The sequence below is a fragment of the Brachyistius frenatus genome, unplaced genomic scaffold (genome assembly GCF_029030835.1).
Source record: "Brachyistius frenatus isolate BFR_SWC_R1_liver_20210118 unplaced genomic scaffold, ASM2903083v1 Contig_13, whole genome shotgun sequence".
NCBI classification, from domain to species: domain Eukaryota; kingdom Metazoa; phylum Chordata; class Actinopteri; family Embiotocidae; genus Brachyistius; species Brachyistius frenatus.
In genome coordinates, this window is record NW_027210612.1 from 182,728 (window position 1) to 202,258 (window position 19,531).

The following is a 19,531-nucleotide window of genomic DNA, read 5'->3' on the forward strand; positions in this document are numbered from 1 at the left end:
TTTACCTCCAAGTCATCACTTTGCATGCAGCATAATAAGTTTACAGGCAAAGTTGCATTTTTTTTAATTTTTATCTACAACAGACTACATTCTTTGCTTTAGTCCAGATTGTGGCACGAGGAATTTTTTTTTTTACTGAAGAATATACCGGACAGATACAACTACTTAGGTATTTGTAGGTGTTTATTATCCATGTAAACTTTTTTTTTTTAACAAAAAATAATATAGGCACACTTTACATATTAAAATAATGCTCTCCAGAAGAAATATGAACATCTCCACATTAAGTATAAACAAATTCAGAGGACAAATATTTGATATATTCAACATGTTCAGACACAGAGCCTGCTCTTGTTTATCTTCCACCACATAAGAGCCCAGAATTGTTGTCATTAGTCTTTCTCATGTCGGCTCACTGCACAAAATAAGTGACCAAATCTCTCCAGGCAGCGTTTTTATGCACTTTAGTCCAGAGAATAACAAGCTCATCACTAAATAAGATGGTCCAAATATTATGAAATAAATACTAAGTAAATGCATCTTAAGGTAATTCCTTTTTTCTTGCAAAAACTGTCAGCACCTGTTACCATTTAATTAGACCCACCACAGTTCATATCTTAGCTCAGTCATTTGGTCATCTAATTATTCAATCAACACCTTCCTGCAACTATTTTGAAATTTTGCTTTGAAGTTGGGGCATTATTACCATTTTATAATAGAAATATAAAGAAAAATGCAAGGTATTTTGTCATATAAATTAGGTATATACTGTATGTAAGTAAACATGGAGCTTAAATCCCTTTTTCATCACTCTTTTTTTATGTACAATATATCATAATATATGACGGAAAAACTGTACAAAATAATGTAAAATATACAATATATATATTTAGTACAAAAGAAACCTAGCAGCATTAAAGGATTATAAAATGGAAGATCACAAAGAAGAGACTGTAAGATAAGTTAAAGTACCCCAGAAAATTTGGGATTTTAGAATTTTAGAATCTGGGCGATGAGGGTTTGAGGACGCAAGGCGATGTGATGATGGGTTCACATTATTCTGTAGCTGTGCATCATTGCAAAAACAGCGAGAGCGACACATCCTGGCTTTCATACTCTGCAGTTAAAATGAAACGTGCCGTACAAACAAAAACCAGCCTTAAAAAGAGAAAGATTTTCCATTTAAGACACCTGATACGGCAAGGGCAGAAAAGTATACTTTCAGCGGCACGTCCAACACACTGAACAGACACATCAGTAGCTTTAACAATAAAACACACACACACGGACACACACGGACACACACAGACACACAGCGTGGCATTTCCAAATACGGACACACCGGGATTTTTCTCTTTATGGAAGGGATCAAGTCAAACTGAAACTGACTTGTGTACGCTTCAGTTTTTCTGCTGCTGGTACAGACTTGTTTTTTTTCTTTTCTTTTTTGTCTCCTGGTCAGTGAAAGATTAGAATAAAAAGACTGGAAAAAAACAAAACAACCTCCCTTGTTAAAAACAAAAACCTGGACTTGACAGTCTAAGAAAAGAACATTTTGCGAAGAATGTGGACTTTTTTGATGGAGCATCTCTGTAAAGACAAAACACAAATGTAAGCCTTTATAGACAATCACTGTCTGTAAAGGTTTAGTAGCATTTGATAAATTCCTGGTGAAAAGAAATGTAAAGTGTTCAGTGCAGCCCTTTCTATGCATCTCGGGCAAGTCCTTGTTGCAATAGAGAAGAGAACGAAGGAAGGGGCGGGTTTATTTCTTATTTGGTAGAACTGTGTAAATATCATCACTGAAAAGTGTTGTTAGTCAGAGAATTGTACCGTAGTCAAGTGTTTGCTCTGCTGAAGTGTCCTTGAGCAACATACTAAAATCAGGTCAGGTTGGTAGTGTAGTTGCCATCACGCCTGTATCTTGGGAATATGGTGGGTCGATGTTATCTCCGGCAGGCATATGCGTTAATATTTTTGATGACATAAAAACCTATGGTCATGGGAGGCATAGCTATTGTCCGTCCCGCCCGCAACGTCTTCGGCTTCAGCTCCGGGAAGGTCTCATTGTCCACCATGAGCAGCTTCTCCCCGTTCAGCTGGACGTGTCTGCAAAGAGAAGACGACAGCACATACAGGCTGTTTGCTCAGTGAGATGCAGTGAGCTTTCTGTTTCGCGACAAAAGTGTTGCCGAAGGTGATTTTCTAACTGTTCTTCACCTGCCTTTGGACACATGAAAACGGTGGTCGCAGAAAAGCACGTGAAAGATAGAGGAGGCTATTAGTGAGGCTTTGAACCTCGTCAACAAAACGCAGAGGATCCGGATGGCTTCATGCAACTTCAGTGAGGATGATGATTCTGTCGTTTGTACACTTGGGGGTGCTGCTGTTACAGTATTGCACTTAAACAACAGCACAGCGGTACAACTTGGCTTTTTCGAGTGGAATCTGCTCAGTGTGAAACTTGACATATTTCTCTGGTGAACAGTTTGGGGTCAGTAGTGCGTTGAAATAGTGACTCTTAAAGACTTCAAGCAAAGAGAATGTTCAGCTTCAGCAACAATTATTACAACTGCTCTTCGCAATAGGAGTAATAGAGCAACAAACATGATGACTGATGTATTTCAAATAAGGTTTTCAAAGACAAAATATCACGTTGATATAATTGGATTCGTCATGTTCCTTAAAACACAGGTTGATATAATTCTGTACATTCAACATCGGACAGAGTGAAAATGAAATGCAGTAAGTTGGGTCATTGCAAACAGCTAAAATGCCCTCGATTCGTTTCTTTTTACTTTGAGAAAAAGGATATTTTCAAGAGAAAATAGAGTGAAATAAAATTTAAAAAAATGCTACTCATTTAACAGAATGAGTTGTTCTGTGTTTAGTGGAGGCTGACAATAGTTTCATTTATTAATTCCTTTTTCTCTCGTTCAACTTTTGACATGATAATAATTTACAATAGTAATAGTTTCACCCAAACAAAACAATTACAATGTCAAATGTAATTTAAGAGTAGCTACGACACATTAGACTTGTAACGTTAGAGCCACTGTGTATACTTTTACAAATGGATTATGAGACGAATATGAGGATAACTATCAAATAAATACTCCACAATAATCAATACAATTTTACGAGGTACAGCAGGAGGTTTCATATGTTCTGGATGGACAACTTTAAAAAAAAAAAAAAATCCAGCAGCCACCTTAAATTTGCATTGTTTCTCTTTGTCCATATAAAACACTGATTAAATATATTAACTGTGAAATGTAACCTCATAAACCATGTTTGTAAACAGAGTCTTCTTATGCTGTATTTTCACTAATGCCACCGTTACCACTCAAACTTTTAAAGCTCCGCTCTAACAAGTAATCCATTTTTTTCTGTGAGATGATAAAGTTCACCATAATACAGGGGTAAAAAGCCCGTGAGCTGGAGATTTTTACATCCTCAACTTCAATAAAATATCCATTAAAATCATACTGAATAAGGAGAAGTTATGAATCAAACTAAGACTTCCTTCAACAAAAATGGGCCTGAAAACTTTAAAAAGTTTCACAACACAGACACATTTATAGACATCTGGTGTTGCTGGGTTCATCATAAAAGTCTCCCTCCACTGCCTGTGGTAAAGGAAAGCACTTAAGGCCACAAAAAGGCCCGTCGTTAACTTGCTCGCCTATTAATTGCCTTGCAATCCTGTTCTAACACCTAAAACATCCTCCGTCATTACGCTGTTATTGAAAGATCATGCCTGAGCCTCCATTAAAGCCGTATGTCGGTATCATGTAACACAAAGACACACACACACACACACACACACGCACACACACACACACACACACACACACACACACACACACACACACACACACACACACACACACACACACACACACGCAGTCCTGAGTCATTAGGCTGTTACTCCAGGATTTGAGGCTTAAGTCTGAGTCAGAATAACAGGCCAGAGGCTTAAAGGAGAAAGTACAAGACCAAAACCATAAACTTTATATTTCTAGGGACATTTTAAGGAAATAGGAATTATATTACCCTGTTACATAGTGTAATATATCATTGCTAGTAAAAAAAAATGACCTTGAGAACTGCACGGAGGCGTAAAATGGAATGATGATATAATGACAAATCAATTTATGAAACATGTGTTGCAGGCTATAAAAAACAGATTGAGTCAGGATCGCGCCATCAAAAAAAAACAACATTGGAACTTTGTTAATGACTCTTTGTTAATATTTCTCTTTAAAACTGAGTTGGCAAGTTTTTGTAAAGCTGTAAATAGTAAATCTAAAATGACTAATGTCTAAAGAAACAGCCTCAGTAATTATTTATTGACTAAAGATAAACTATTAAAAAGGTTTAACATTAGCTTTCTTTTGTTTATTTCATTCTGTATGAGGGAAGTTTGTTGCCTTCACCCGGCTGCATTCTAGATAAAGGCAAGAAGAAGTGGCTGCATGTAAGTGTATATTTGAATGGTTGATGTGGTACAAGACATTCTGCTCAACATAAATTACAGACTGTGGTCACAAAACGGAATCACAGTAATTCACCGCAGCTCTTTGGAGGGATAAAGTTTACCACTCTATTAAAGCTGGACCCATAAAGTGGATATTCATGAAATAGTTCTTTTTTTTTTTTTTTTTTTACATTACTTTCCTTAATGTTTTTTTTTAGACCTTTGAACAAAACAAGTAGTTTATGACAAGGTTGTCATCAATAGAAGACAACTATTTTTGTTTTTGTTTGTTATATATAAGTAATAATGGGATTGAAGTCTTGTGCAGTAATTACTAACCAGCATCTCTGAGCGGTGCATTTGTCTTGTTTGATCAGCGTAAATGAATAGAACAGGGTTCTCAATAAGAAGACCTCATTGTTGTTTGGACACAAAACATTACTCGATACTGGCATGCGTGCATACTGTATGTGTATGTTTGCATATGTGTGCCTGTATATGAGACAGACAGACAGACAGACAGACAGACAGACAGACAGAGAGACAGACAGACAGACACTAACCTTGCTCGGAGTCCATCAGTGCCGTAGGGCTGCAGCAGGTACTGATGGACAGTCTTGTTCCGTAACGTCCCCGCCAACTTGATTTTCTTTCTCGACCGATGCAGGTTGATGATGTAGATTGTTATGGACCCTCTCACATAGTTATGACTGGTGCCATAAAGAAAATGATGAACAACACTGCATTAATTTCCCTTTACATTCACAAAGGACTATCAGGATGCAATAAAAAAAAAAAATAAAAAAAAATCTCCCCTCCACATCTGTTAATGGGGATTCATTATATATTACAATGCCACATTGAATACAATTCTCTATAATTAAAGATGACTACAAAGAGAGGAACATCTTTGATATTTTGATTCCATATAAGATAAAAGAACAACTCCTTGATCTAATCTGGATCAAAAGGCTTGCAGGAAATTAATAAAGTGAGATAAAGCATTTACAAAAAGGGAAATCCTTTACGCAGCAAGTTGCCCTTTATCATGGCCAAAAACCCATCATCTATATTTAGTATCAACCATTTGAAACCAGACTCTTCCTTGAAGTTTTTAATCATTCCGATAAAGGCTATCTCAGGCAAAAATCTGCTTCTCTTGTAAAATATTCAATATTAAAACCTGCAGCTGTCTAGTGGAGGGTCAGATGAAGGGTGTGAACACAAAGGGCAACACTTCTTGAGTTACACAGACAACAGTGTTTGAGTCCCTCTCCTTAGAGCAAAGCACTGGGGACACAACTTGATAGGACGACTGGCCAAAGATAAATAACTAAACGAGACAGATAAGACAAACATGATAAAATCTAATAAGGGCCCAGAAATGAGGACAAAGACAACACAGCTGTAGTGAATACCACATGTCAGCCTCGGTGTTCAGGGCTCAGGCTCAATGATCCGGTAGACACCTCTCCCAGTTACCACCTCCAAAATCTCATACCTTCAAAGCAATTTTGGTTTTTGGCTCAGTGTTTATCTTTGGTCTCTTAGGCACAGGGTGCACCATCCATTTAATTAACCCCGCAAGACTGCTAATATTCAATATATTTATAGAGAGAAATAATGTTGTTGGGAACGCTGGATATCTGGCTCTGTGTTAAACTCTTGGAGCCGTGTTTCTGAGAAATGTGGACCACGGTTTGGAGTGATAGATCAGCTGGTTAGATGGAGGAAGAGATAATGAATTCTCAGGCCTTTCAAATGGGGAGCTTCTTAGAGATCCAAACCAGGAACATAAACATGTGTTGCCGTTGTTTGATGTTGGAGCATCACTGGAAAGTGAAAAAAGTGCCGCGCAAACCACTAAAAGGGATAAAAGGGCAGTGAAAGTCAAATTTCTAATCTGCAAAGACTTTTCAAACCACTGACTGCCTGGACACATTTATATCCTTTGCTGTCTGATACAGTGCTGTCAAACCACCAAGACTACAATGGTTTGTCCACTTAAGGACTGACCTTGTAACACCACAAAGTGGCAGAAATAATGGCAACTGAAGTGGCTTTGGATTTGAGAGGAACTGATTTAGTGCTTCACCGTCTGTTCATATGAGTCCAGTGCTAACTGGTACCTTAAGTATAGCTGAACAGCACCACGTGCCATCAGCATCTCTATACTTCCAAATTCACCATAGATACCAAGCGACTGAGTGAGTACACACGTACTTGCATAAATGCCATAAGGCTTCATGCTTCTGTGTTATGCAACTCCTGCCTACTTATCAACCATCTATCCGCGCAGTGCTCTGCTATTTTTCTAAGACATGCACCACCTGTGAACAAGCCCCGTCTAGAGTAAGACCGTAAGTCTAGCCTGGTGCTGACAGCCACTGGCCTGGGTTAAATGATAACCTTGAACAGGCCATGATGGCACTTTTTATCTCCTCCCAGCACAGACTGCCTTATTGTCCCTCCCCCGCCCCCTCAAATCTCCCCCTCCAGCCAATCTGAGATGGGATAAAGGCCCAGCACACCTTTCAGCGACTCTTTGACGGCAGGGAGACATAACCCACACACCTGATAAGTGATACCCGTTAAGTTTTATAGGCTCCGGGCTGTGGATGAGCGGGTGTCTGCGCTCTGCTTATTTATGGGAAGCTGAAAGGGCTGGCTCGGTATTCTGTTCTTCCCCAACGGACAACGAGCCTCAGGTGTTCGCAGGAAGACACGAGGAGTTGTTTGAACCGCAGCCGTCTGTTTTCTGTCATTCCTGAAGCAACGCTACACTTCACTTAAGCTCTGCAAGGAGTAGTGTGCTTCCTTTGTCAGCCTTGATATGAAAAAAACAGTTACAAACAAATCCAAACTAGTTAAGCCGTGGCACATACTTGTAGTAGCTGGTGCAGTGGGCATAGATACGTAGCTTGTCCCGTATGACTCGCCCTGGTTGCGGCTTCCTCTGCAGTCCAGCCACCCGCACGGCTAAAACCCTCGGACCGACCAGACGCTTGAAGACCAGAGAGAACCAGTAATCCTGCAAGAGCAACACCATCACACACACACACACACACACACACACACACACACACACACACACACACACACACACACACACACACACACACACACACACACACGCGCGCGCGCGTGCAAATTTCACTTTACTTTTATGACAGCATGGGTTAATTTTCTCATCATGTATCTCATATGGTTGTTGTTTATCAATACAAAACAAAAGCAGGCAGGTATGGAAGGAAGAGCTGATTCGCAGCAGACACCACAAAATGATTGCCAACTCCACAGTATTGAAGTGCATGGTTAAACCTAAAATAGGGTTGTTGTGTTTTTTTAATAGAAAGCAACTGCTCATTACAGCCGCGCAGGTTTCTGGATCTCCCCTCCTCCCACCCCACCCCCCCGAAAGGGAATATTGCTAAAATCTCCATTTTGTTTATGCAGCCATGAAATGTCCTGGCGATTGTAGAAACAGATTAGGTTTCGTAAACTGTGAGAATTAAGAATGTGCCAGCAAAGCAGCTTAACCCGTGTGAAAAAAAAGAGATATGGTCCACAAGAAACCTCTCCTCCAAACATGTCAGCACTTTGACACTCAACGTTTAGCTGGAGTTGACTGTCCCATGTAACATGTCACATAATATCTAACCACTGCTGACCTGTTCAGAGTTGACAGGTCTTAAATATGACATTTTTTTCAAAATATTAAACCACATCATGTATCACTGGTTTGTGTTATCATTGTTGAGTGGTCCACTATACTGAGTCGCACTCTATAGACTACACAGACTCAACACCTCTCCGAGAGACCCAGAACAACATGTGTTCCTCAGGAAGTTCCCATGCAATCCTGCATATGGCAACATTTAAGGGCTTCTTTTTTCCACGCAGGCTTTAACTTAATTTGCTGCCAAGGCATCGAAGAGGCAGAGCACAGTATAGAACAGTATAGTGCTGGCCACGGCCGGGAGGGATCGATGGATGGTTGTACGGACGGAATTGTGAACCCTGATTACTACGTAGTGTATAAAACATAGAAAAGTTATGATTCTAGAGTTATATTTGTGAAAGATGGCCAGAGTGAGTCAATACTCTTGACTCGTGTTTCAATTTCAAAACGCAAGTAACATAAACCTTCAATAAATTGATATGTTGTATTCTTTGCCCGAGCGGAACAGAAACTGGCAGCATGTAATACTGATTTATTCTTTTTAGGAGTATCAGCTGAGGTCCTAAATCCTCAGTGGTGTGACTGTTTGCCTGTTTTCTTGTCTAATTGCCTCAGTCTTTGTCGCCGTCTTTTTTGCCACAGACTCCTCCTACCCTGACAGATGAACAGACAGGAAGACAAACATTAACTGCAGCAACAACCCTTTACTTTGACAATAATATATAAACCAAAGAATAGAGAGAAAGACAGGGGGGAACAAGTAAACCAGGAACATGTGAGGACAGCCAGAATAGGAAAACCAGACACCAATCAAACCTGGGCTGCATTGGGTTTGATGTAATGCAGGACGGTAACAAGGCAAATAACATTTAACCCTTAATGTTAACCCTGAGTGGCTAAATAGGACAAATGAGAGTCAGACTGCCTGAATGAGACACTGTTAATCTCTGTGAACTCAATAATTAAAGCATGAGGTTCCAGTATATTTCTGCATCTAGTGGGACATTCAACATGTCAGTGTTCTTAATTTATTTAATCAAGTTTACAATCTTCAGTCTTCTACATGCTCTTAATGCATTTCCAATAAATTGATAAAGAAAACAGCTGTTTAAAATGAAGATAGAACAATATATACTGGAAAAGATAAGAAACAAAAGTACATCCACAATATCCAGGGCTGGAGAATTAAAAATGGCGATAAGGGGCAGTTAGAGACTGACCATATTGTAAGCGCACGCTACTGCCTCATCTGCTTTTTATCTGAAAAATAACTATTCTTCCTTCTTGTCAGACAGGAGCAATATGTCTCTGTTCACTGGAAGACGGACAGATTTCTGTCCCTTAAAAAATGAAGATAATCCATCACTTTAGTTTGGGAGCTTAACACCACTTCTGGAGGGAGATACCCGACACGTGGACTGAAACGACACAGAACAGGAAAAAGAAGCATGATTGAGGAAAGAAGGATTGGTAAAAAAAAAAAAAAAAAAAAGTGTGGAAAAAGATTAAGTTGTTGACTCATTTGGTCAGTGGGGGCTTTGACTGGATTCTACCAAATGGCAGTCACCCTATAGGGCAAGGGGCCAGGTCATAAATTCCCCATGTAGAAGACAGGTTGGCCCTGCTTTGAATTCTCTCAGCAGGTAGGCTGGTGCAGCCTTCAGATATCCAACCATGTTAAAAGCATTGTGCTCCCAGCGGGAGATCGACATTCCCAGAAAAAAGACGGAGACAAAGAGGGAATGAAAATGAGGCCATCTTTTTTTTTTCTTTTTTTTTTTTAATATCTTATAGTTGAAGTGAGGCAGAAGTAAGTGGGTGGCCACTGCAGAGAACTAATGAGCGGTTTGATGAAAAGGTACTGAGATTTTGCAGAATTGATTAGTTCATAAACCAATAAGATTACCAGTTAAAATAATGTTTTGTGATTACCAAAACTCATTCCAGTTGTTATTTCTGATGAAAAGCAAGAATAAATGAGTCCTGAATAACAACGGGTTTCTGATAAATGCCCTGACTTCATCGTCTTTCTCCTTTATTGTGGGAACAATGATTTAAAGTCCATGTCATTAATATAGGCCTCTCACCCCTGCTCCACCTCAGTTTAATATAAAACATTTTTATGAGCTCAATAAATCTTTCTTATGAACTTGGAACATGGTGCTATTTAATCACTTTTTCATACTTATGTATTTTTTGCAGAAAAATTTGAATAGATTAACACTAAGACTAAAAAGGTTTTTATTAAAGAATTGAATTAGCATTTTTTTTTTCATAAGAAGAATTATGACCTTTAAAAGAGAAGCTCTCCACACTTCTGTTAAAATTGTTCTCCCCTCACGCACGACCAAGTATAAATACCTGTGTATTTCAGATGGTTAATACTGTGTTGGGGACTGAGCTTTGTGTATTTCTGTCACAGAGAAACTTGGCGGGGTGCAGCTCCATTCCTCACAGTGTTGCAGGCTATTTTACCAACATGCCTGTGTATCAGAATCTCAGGTTGCAGATCTCTCACCGGCCGACTGTCCCGCACAGAGAAGCACAGTTAAGATGGGGGCTGAGGGGAGCGGTGACACTGTCCTGGGCTACTGATAAAGGGCTAAGGTTACATGGCATTTCGCCCCCGCGTCTAACCAATCATCACCACTAAACGCCTTTCATCTCAGCTAATAGCTCCCACGGGAAAGAGCGAGAGGTGCCATCGAGGAACTGGGTCTGGTGCAGAGGAGTCCAGAGCGTAATAGGACTGGTCAGGTCAGATCCTTGTTATTGTGATCAATCGGAACATACAGTGAAACCATTCTCATCTTTGCTGAACTGAAATAGACTTACTGGTAAAGGGTTAAAATGCTGGTCCACGAGGTGTGTGTATCCGTAGTCAAAGAATGAGTGACGCAAGACAACATCAATCCCCTGCACAGCAGCCATACCCAGCGTGTTCGCCCACCTGGAGCACATATAAACACAGGAACACAGAAAAAAAATATCAGGAAGCAGCAGATACCCTCTGTTGTGATGCTTAAAATAAAATATAATATGTAATAGGAATTAATACCTTTTACTTAAGTTATCTTGTGTCCCTGCTTCAGATATTATCTACAGAACAAACCTCGATGGTTTTCTAAAGAAACAACAGTATGATAACAGTACTTACAGAAAGCCGGCAGCATACGTGTCAGAGAGATTACTGATGCCTCCTGCCCACGCCGGCCCCAGTCCACCCAGCCACACCTTCTTACCAGGAGTGTGTGTGTTGACAACCTGCGGTGAGTGATGGAAATGCAGGTGTATCAACAAAATCAAGACTGAAGTCAACTTTGTGAGAGTTGATTTTGGATTTTACATTACGGCCTTTTCGACACTGGAATCATAAAAGGGCTAATGCAGGTAAACTCTAATGATTGTCTCTACTGACCGAATATTTCTGGGTCTGCAAGCTAATTGAAAGTCATTAGAGCTGGCAACAAAACACTTATACACAGAAGTGAGAAATATAACGACGCACACAGAATAACAATAAACATAAACCTGATCTCAGTGGCTGAGTGGGAAAGCGCAGAAGAATCCCACTCCTGTTGCATTTCAATGAATGTTTTAAGTTTTGTTCTTGGTTGTTACTGCTTCTTTTTTTTTTCCCTGCGGCACCTTTGGCGCTGTTCGTTTTCCAATATTCAGCAAGTTTGTCACAGCAGCCAGTGTTGATAACATTACCTCATTGCAGACATACAGAAACCTTTTTACCCAGAGGGCTCTCTCTCTTGTAGTTTGCACATGTGGCTTCTTCATCACAAAAAAAAAAAAATTAGGCCGAATGATACATAACTTGGCAAAAGAAAATCCCAAAATATTTTGTAATGAACATGGGTCATTTTTTCACATCCTTCCTCGAGATGGTCTGAAAGTCTAAACTGATAAAAAATAATAGATGTTTATTCGGGACAAAATTCCATAATATGACCTCTGTAACATACGCCGGATATTAACCTAGTCTTCTATCTACAGTACTTACTTAGGTTATGACAAGGTGCTGTGCATTTTTCACGGTCTGCAATGCGTATTATATATATATATAAACTGAGATTTTTTTTTTTTTATAGTTTAGGTTCAGGATTGAGGATCAAGAAAAATTTAAGTACCTTGGTGACTTTAGTGATCTGCTCTGTCAGCGTGTCCAAAAGACGAGTTTTCAGGAAATCCTCGGCTTTGTTCACTCTGCCGTCCATGTAATAACTGCAAAGGAAAAGCACGGAAAACATTGTGAGAGAAACACAGTCTTGTGAGCAACAAAAACTGGATTTATTTTACCGTACAGATGGTAAAAATAAAACTGAAATGTGCACACTTCATTTTTATTTTCTATCCATCCATCCGAACATTCACCCATCTGCTTAAAAAGTCAAACCAGTATTGATCAAATTTGTAACTGTTTCAAATTTAAACTAAAACTATATATATACATGTTATAGTGTTATTATATATTTCTCCGTGACATCAAAACATGCAAACTGAAGTCTTTTAAGTCAATTTACATCAAAACGTTTTACAAACTGTTCGCCAAACAAAATTCATGCACTCTCATACAACATATTACAGAAGGTGGATCAATGACATTTCAATTGAGAAACAACTTCACAAATGTAACACAAGCGCCTTTGCTGCGGGTCATTATGGACTGCAGATTTAAATGTAAACCACTAAGTATGATTTTCATTGGTCTCAAAGATGTAGTACACAATACATCAATTCACTCTAACAGCCATGATAAAAGGAACTGCCATTTTCAATTATGTGTAAGTGTACTGCTCATCCAATTTAACGTCAAAATGTGGGATTTCATAAGAGAGGAATTGGAAGACTGAACAATGCAGACACCCATCTGCGGTGATACTCTGTGTGCGTGAGAGAGAGATAAAGACACAAAGAGAGATGGAAATAAGGATGTTAAGAGATCATGATGAGAGGAGAATTTATTAGTAGTTGCTATGGAGCCAAAGTGCTGAGGAACATCAGCCTGCGGGCAGACAGAAATCCTCTGCAAGAGTCCAAGAGAGGAAACAAGAGAGCCTCGCTCTTCGAAGCACCAAAAAAAAAACAACAACATTAACATCTTATTTGCACTGTAGAAGAAAACTCAAAGAAACACTTTGAGGCATGATTCTTAAAATCTGACTGTAATGTGACTTGAAACAAATAGCCCATCATCTCATAAGCCAGAACATTATGTGGATGGCTCTTTGAGGTGAAGCTATTGTTGAGTTGTTTAACACTGGGAAATATACAAGCAACAGCATTACCGAGAACACACAACACTTTTACGACTGTCGATTTACGAAGTGGCAAACAATGTCCCAGGGTGCTCTTAGATTTCAGAACTTCAACAGTGAACAGGGAGAAAATTGGGGAACTTGAGAGCTCCATTAGTCACTATAACAGAATCAGCACCTTAGATTGCCTTTCAGCATCTCATTCAGACATTGTGAGTCAAAACTGAAAACAGACTTATTTATCTTCTCCCAGTATTACAATTTTGATCACTTGATCAATATCAGGCCAGAATTTAGCTGCTTCACTAAATATGAATTATTTACTCTTGGTAGGCAGCAGGTTTTGAATGCTAATCTCTGGGTATAGATACAAAAATATAACAATTTTAATGGGCATCCACCTATAAATGTACAGCCCTTCAGGATAATCCTTCCAATGACATCAACCTCAGGATGATGCAAAATAAACCCAGTGATCTCATTAGAGACTGGATCATCCATTGCACATAAGCAACAGAAAACATAGTGTGCATAAAAGGTCAAATGAAAAAAAAAATTGGTTTTTATTCTTTTTTGAATTCTCTAACACAACAAATGTTATTATACCAGATCAACTAGTTTCAGCTGGGGCTACAAATGTCTTGTTCCAATTTGTATTTTGTTTTCCCAAAACTGGACATAACTATGACAAGTAATTTACACTCGAGGCAATCAAGTTACTTACAGAATGCAAACCAGTGCATTTAAGTTCAAAATGTTGGGGGATAACGTCAAGGAAGATTTGCTTTGTATTCTGAAGTTGGGTAGAAAAGAAAACCATATAATCAAAACAACTATGGGACCATGAGGTCAAACCTCTACTGGACCTGTTTTGTAAAATTCTGTGGAAATGACAGATGTGTCAACAAAAAGGCTGAGAACGGGGCTGATTTTAGTTCACTTAGGGTGAAGCTGTGTTGCAATCTGAGCATAACCTTGTTGAAATCTTCCTCACAGCACTGGAAAGGTCCCAAACTCCTGGCTTCAAACTATAAACAATGCACGGATTAAGTCATAGCCCTACACAAATTATTTGGTTATCCTGTCATCTTTCATGGACGCTCACAATCATTTTTTTTTAGTCTACACAAAGAGATTCCAGTTCATATATGGAGAAGCAGAATAAAAGACAGCCCAACTGCTTATCACTTAATCTTGCGCTGCAAATCAGCACTGATTGAATTTCGGCAGGAGTCTAAAAAAGCATCAGGTAAGAAAGAAGGTCTGCTGGTTCATTAGAGCGGAAACCCCTAAAAGAAAACAATGTACAGACAATTGTTCGAGTAATTTGACCAGGATTGAGAGGCTCATAGCTTGGTATTCAAGTGTAAGCTCCTAAAACAGGACCAAGAACTTTTCCTTTGTTCCAACATTTGGCATGATACTTTAGCTGACCAGAATTCAATAAAAAAATCAAAAATGAACAACACTGAGTTTAAATGTTTTCCGACAAAGATTGAGTTGGTCAGCTTGTTTTACACCGCTCTGTCCGAGTGCCAGCACCACATCAAAGACAGCCGACTAACAAAACTATCTAACACTCTACTAACACCGAAATATAGAACGGAGTAAAGACGCAGATGGGATCAAATCAGACAGGGATAGATAGAAGTAGAGGCAGAAAAGCATCAAAACCAAAAAGAATAGAAAAATATTCTACTGAAAGTTATAGTCCTACATTTGAATTTTTGTTTGTTTGTTAAAGGCACAAAAGTATTAAAAGTATCCACGAATAATGGCTCTTTACATGCCGATGTTGTTTTAGATACTTATCACAGTCATTGACTGTTTCAGTCTTGATTCTTTCATATTTGTTGTGAATATCTCCGTATTCTTCTACTTGTCTTTTAAAACCTCTCCTTTGTAAACAAGCAAAAAAAAAAAAAAAAAAATTTTTTTTTATAAAGGTGTAGTGGAGTAAAATGTAAATATTCTTGTAAATTATGAGAATAGTCTGAAACAGTTTACTTGTAATAACTGCATGAAGTGTCAAGGAATGTCCATCTGTATCAGGAATGTCTGGTGTAGTGAGAGATTTGGGGTAAGGAGAGGGGTTGCCAAGTATAAAGAGGATATGCTCTTTAATGTGGATCAGGAGGTTACATTAGATCAATCAATTATCACATAACAGCTGAATGATATGTAGCCTCCCTCGAGACTGCCAACAGTACATTTTCAGTCTTTCTGTGATTTGTCTACCAGAGATCACAAAACTTGAACATCCCTTTCGTCCTCCCATCGGCAATAAATAAGCAGCACACAAGGCTCTCCGGGATGCCTTGCTAGTGTCATTCGAGAAGGTGTGGGTCTACTATGGTCTCCCTGGCTTGTCTAAAATGTAGCTGTGTAGCTGCAGAGTAAAACCTAAGAGTAAAATCTTTGTTTTTGCAAAAAAGTAAAAGAACAAAAATGCTTCTGATTCACTTTAAGTGCTCATTTATAAAAGCTGGGGTCATGAAAGTGCTGCGTTCAGCATGGGGAGTTTGCTTGTTTGCTTCACACTTCCATATTCACACCACTAATAACCCACTACTGGAACAATTAGGCTCGCGTTATGTGCTTTGCTCTGGGGCATCGAAACAGCAACTCTCGTGGAAAAGAGGCAAATTTGACTCGTTCCCTTTTTCTTGCTCATATTTTCACATTTAGAATTGGCAGCTGTCGGGTCACGCACTTTTAAAAAGCTCAAATCCCTCACCATGAAGCAGCAGCCCCAGTAGGTAAGGCAGTTTGCTATACATGATTAGAGCGCCTTGGCGTGGCTGAGTGTTTATGTTTGTTTTAAATGTAAACGGCATGGCGTCATTAGTCGGAGAATCAGCATGAAGATTCATCCTCCGGAGACCATAAATGTTTGTAAAACATTTGACAGAAATCTATCAAATTGTTGTTGAGATGTGTCACACTGGACCAAAGAGGTTTACTGACAGACAGAACAGCGTTACCATTCCTGTGGCTCTATCTTACATCTGGCACAAGGCCGCGCCGAGCGCAACACAAGTGTCTTTGCTAATTTCAGACCGATGCAGTTGCCATTTTCCCGTCCAGCAACCGTGCTGCTGATGTACTTGAGCCCATCTGAGCAGCCACGGCAGCGTGTTGTTCTGACAGTGAGATGTACTCAGGTCCTTTGTTAGTGCAATGCGAACTAAAGGCAGCAGAAAGCAATTGTGCAAGTCAATCGCACAAAATTCTCCTGTTATTTTAAGGATGCGTTATGAAGACAGGCGAGTACACTCGGTGCACAAGGATGCAAAAGATGCAAAATAAAAGGATTCAGATCTGTTCCCACCGCAGAAAAGAGTCCTTTGCTAAAACTTTGCAAATCTGCAGTTATAATATAATCACAATATGCCACGGTGCAAGTGCGCCGGGTTTTTTAAAGAGAATGGGAGAGGACACTCTGATAGGTGAATTTCATGCAAAACCTGAAAAACACCTATCATTACCTTGAGTATTAAGTACAACCACTTTGAACCACGTTCCTTACTTTGCGCTCAGATTATCTGCCATTAACGGAGCGAGTGTGTATAAAGGTGTACAGCTGCCGTGGTTAAAAAAAGAAAAGAAAGGAGCATGGCATATTAGTCCTGTCAATGACACAGTCACCATTTCCACTGGAACTATACATTTCATCAAAGACATCTATTTCTACAAAACTCTTGATGGCAACACAGGAAAACAAATCTCCAATAAATTGGTGGAGAGAAAGAAATCTCAAAACATGAGCAAATAAAACCAAAACAAACCACTTGTGGTGTGCGAGAAAATGTTTTTTCATCACGAGCATGAATCGACCGTTAGACTTATTCAAAACTTTTCGGGTTTAGCGTTAAAGTGCTCTGCACGAAAAAATAAATAAAAGCATCTCTGCGCAGTATTGGGTTTTCTGTCACTCCACGGAGTGAGCCGATTTTTCCAAAGATAATAGTAATATGGGAGGAAGGAGAAGAGACAGAGGAGAGAGTGACTAAACATTCTGATCATGTTTTGTTAGTGAATTCAAAAATGGAGACGCCGTAACTGAGACAAGATGCTGCAAATGGGAAACTACAATGTTGTGGAAAAATGTCATAATATAATCCCAAACCACATATCAATGTTCCAGGGAGGTACACAAATATTTCACTGCACAACCAACATATTTCATCACCACAAGCTCCAACAGAGCACCTCTGATGGTAAGCCACAGACAGATGTAACGCTAACAAATCCGTATCGCTGTCTGAACCAGTTTCTAATGACTGCTGCGTTTCTTACCTGCTTGGCCTGATTCAAAATAACTTGAGACAGCTGCAGAGGAGTAAAACCTATGCCGTAGACGTGTTAATGAGCGTTCTCCACTTTTATTAGGTTGGCTTCTTTTGTAGAGGTCAGAGTTTCTGTCACGCAGCCTGGTTAGACTGGAATCTGGACGTCTAGTGTAAAACGGGCTAATTGACGAAGGGAATGAGCCAGAGCATATGGTTTGATTTTAACACTGTGGGTGGTGTTTTTCTAAGCCTTACTGACAGCCCTTCCACCTTCCGTTTCTTCTAATTTCTCCTAATTAGACCTGACCTTCACCTTCATGACCGCTCTCTCCGTCACGCGTGGCTTCTCTGAGCTTACAGTGGGTGTGTCGTTTCCAGCACACACACATGCGTGTCCAGAGATACGGATAAAACATGGGGAAAAAGATCAAACCACTGATAGATTTGTATGCATTCCACCACTATGTGCAATAGACAAATGACAGGTGTTACTAATTTAACACACACACTTTCTCAGACTCCTTTTCCTGTTGTTCCATTTGCAGGATACACACAGTTCTCCACATTATGCACCAGACTCTCTCAGTAACATGGTTAATAATAACTGTTACTGGCTACCGCATATACTCAGTGGGGCATTTATGGTGCAAAAGCACACTTGGTTTATGGTTAGTGAAGTCGGTAGTCTCTTCTATGACTGCTGGTCATTTCTGGGTTTTTCTGCAGACAAAATAATAAAATAGAAAAAAAAAGGGTAAAATACCTACTGTTGCCACGTAACTGCATCTACGACAGAGCCAGCGTTCTTCATGAACCTGAAAGTCAGAGAAAAACAAAACACGTTGATTGGCTTGATTGGATTTTTCTTCAAACATGAAAACACCTGAGTATTATTTTCACAGTCAGGCCATTATGATAACATTTTACCGAACAACCCAACTGATGAGATCTGGAGATGTGTGCATATTGTAAGAATCTGCAGGGCAGACGGGGTGTAACACAGGTTGAGTTCATTTATCCCAAATTATTTGGAAGGTGTGAGCAAAAATGAATTCACCTAAAAATGACTATTTTAACTTTTGCACTAAAAAGAACTGCTGAGTATAACGGGTTCATTGTGAACCAGGAAGTGCAAAAGCTGTCTAGTTGACAAATCACACAGTTTTCCAAGGAGGCTGATATGTATACATACAGGAGTAATTTGTTTTAAAGTGTTAATTCTTTTTCAAAGTAAGCTTCTAATTAAGTCTAAAGTCAAACATTAGAAAATATCCTATCAAGCCAAAATGAGGGACATAAATGTGTATGAAAGGAAACGGCCACATGTTACATGTTGTTTATCTGCCAGTGAAAGATTTACAGTTGCACAGCTGAGAAGGACTTCCTCCAGTAATTGAGGTCGGCAGATTAAAAAATATTGAAGAGCAGAACAAATGGTGTGAGCTGTGCAATTTGTGACGCACGAGTCTCATTTTCTTCTGGAGTGTGCCACATTTTATGCAGATTTCCGCGTAGTTTATGCAGCGCTGTGGCTCTAGCTCAAATCAGTTTGTGGTGGCATAGTTGCAAGCGTGACATAATGATAAATACTTGATTTTGAAACCTTTATGTATGTTAAGAGTTTTAACAAAAGTTTACATTCATTTTCAATTGATGTTTTAGGTAATATGGTAAAAACGTTCAACTGAAATATTAGAGAAAAATCAGGTTAACGAGGAACTCGTTTTGTAAAACAGTAAACGCTGGGTGTGTTTCTGTTGCTTTCACCGTGTTTGCTTTCAGTTAGTTAAATACAAACTCCAAACATCCG

The 19,531-nt window shown here is 39.3% G+C and overlaps 1 protein-coding gene across 1 annotated transcript in view; it reads right to left on the reverse strand.

The window, feature by feature from the left end:
• Positions 1 to 232: 232 nt before the first annotated feature.
• hpse2 (heparanase 2) overlaps positions 233 to 19,531 on the reverse strand; it is a 58,516-nt gene continuing 39,217 nt past the window's right edge. The window contains exons 6-12 of the mRNA XM_069692571.1: positions 18,489 to 18,536; positions 12,302 to 12,395; positions 11,320 to 11,426; positions 10,998 to 11,112; positions 7,366 to 7,511; positions 5,044 to 5,190; positions 233 to 2,109 (exon numbers count right to left, since the gene is read on the reverse strand). Coding sequence (XP_069548672.1) covers positions 1,947 to 2,109; positions 5,044 to 5,190; positions 7,366 to 7,511; positions 10,998 to 11,112; positions 11,320 to 11,426; positions 12,302 to 12,395; positions 18,489 to 18,536 — 820 coding nt within the window. The 3' untranslated portion in view covers positions 233 to 1,946. The remainder of the gene's footprint in view (positions 2,110 to 5,043; positions 5,191 to 7,365; positions 7,512 to 10,997; positions 11,113 to 11,319; positions 11,427 to 12,301; positions 12,396 to 18,488; positions 18,537 to 19,531) is intronic.